At 59.3% G+C, this 1,260-nt stretch overlaps 1 protein-coding gene across 1 annotated transcript in view; it reads right to left on the bottom strand.

Moving 5' to 3' along the window:
* The window catches only part of EPB41L1 (erythrocyte membrane protein band 4.1-like 1), a gene marked incomplete at its 3' end in the record, with an annotated part of 28,065 nt that overhangs the window by 26,040 nt on the left and 765 nt on the right, over positions 1–1,260 (bottom strand). The window contains exon 2 of the mRNA XM_010139022.1: positions 784–948. Coding sequence (XP_010137324.1) covers positions 784–939 — 156 coding nt within the window. The remainder of the gene's footprint in view (positions 1–783; positions 949–1,260) is intronic.

Genomic DNA, 1,260 nt, shown 5'->3' with positions numbered 1-1,260 from the left:
CTCAACCCCCTCCGGCAGCGCCAGCCCCTACCAGGGAAATGTGCTCCCCAGCGCAGACCCATGCCGCACGCTCGCCATTCTGCACAAATAGCGGGTGGCCCGCACACCCAGAGCAGGGTGCTGGACCACCTGCCCAGGCACAGGACCCTGCCTGCACATGAGGATGCAGCTACAAGGATGCGCATGTGTATCACCCTTACCCACGTCATACACACTCAGGCACAGCGCTGCCAGCCCCTGACACGCCTCCCCCTGCGGTCTCTGGCCTGCGGCTCTCTGTGAAGGGACAGCACGGAATGAGAAGATGATAAGGATGGACACAAACACACCTGGGGCAGCCGTGAGGGTCCACATGTGTCAACCTCTTCACACCAACACGCCATCCTTTGCCTTGGCACGCATGACAGCCAACACACTGCGTTCTCGAGGCGTCAGCAGGCAGGCTGCCGCGTGCCTGTGTCACACACGCATCGTCAGCAAAGCTCTAGCCCCATCTATTGAGCTGCTGTTTTTTAGACACTGTTTTCCATTATCAATAGCTGCCAAATCTGGACTCACTGGGCTGAAATTCCCTGCTAGGATCTGCCTTTCCAGACTTTTCTCTCAGTTTGAAATTTCAACTTGAATGGCTGTTTCTGTGGATCCTTCTCCCTAGGAGAGAGGTACTACAAAGCTGTCCTTGCAAGAGCCCTGCCCTCAGGCACTCACTGGGCTGGGCAGGGGCCCTGGGCTGAGACATGTCTCCTCGCTGGTGCCAGCACAGCCCCTGATTCTGGGACTCACCTCAACCTCACATTCATACTCGGAGGCATCGAGCAGGGTCACTCTGCAGAGGGCACTCTTCATTTTCTTGGTGGATTTCTGGGGCGACTTCTGGGTCTTGCTGGGGGTTGTTTTGTCAGAGAGCCCATCTGTCTCACTATAGTCCTTCTCCTCCATCTCTGTGCCCTGGAACGAGGAGACGCACAGGGTCACCCAGCACCAATGCCAGGATGGACAGATGGGGAAAGCCCCCCAGCAGCCGGCAGAAGAGGGCAGTGGCACTGGGGAGGCTGATGACCTCTTGGGAGTCCACAGCCAAGCCCCATCCTCCCACCCCATGCAAAGGGCACAAGCAGGGTCCCTGGAAAACGGACAGCTGAGAGGCCGGGGTCGCTTAGGACCCGAAACCTCCCTGCCCAACTGCCCAGTGCAGCGGGCAGGGCCCGGGCAGCACGGTGCCCGCTGGCAGCACCACAGCAACCCAGCAGCTCCCAGGCT

The sequence above is a fragment of the Buceros rhinoceros genome, unplaced genomic scaffold, assembly GCF_000710305.1.
Source record: "Buceros rhinoceros silvestris isolate BGI_N320 unplaced genomic scaffold, ASM71030v1 scaffold24026, whole genome shotgun sequence".
Lineage (NCBI taxonomy): Eukaryota > Metazoa > Chordata > Aves > Bucerotiformes > Bucerotidae > Buceros > Buceros rhinoceros.
This window is presented reverse-complemented; position numbering and strand designations above follow the sequence as displayed.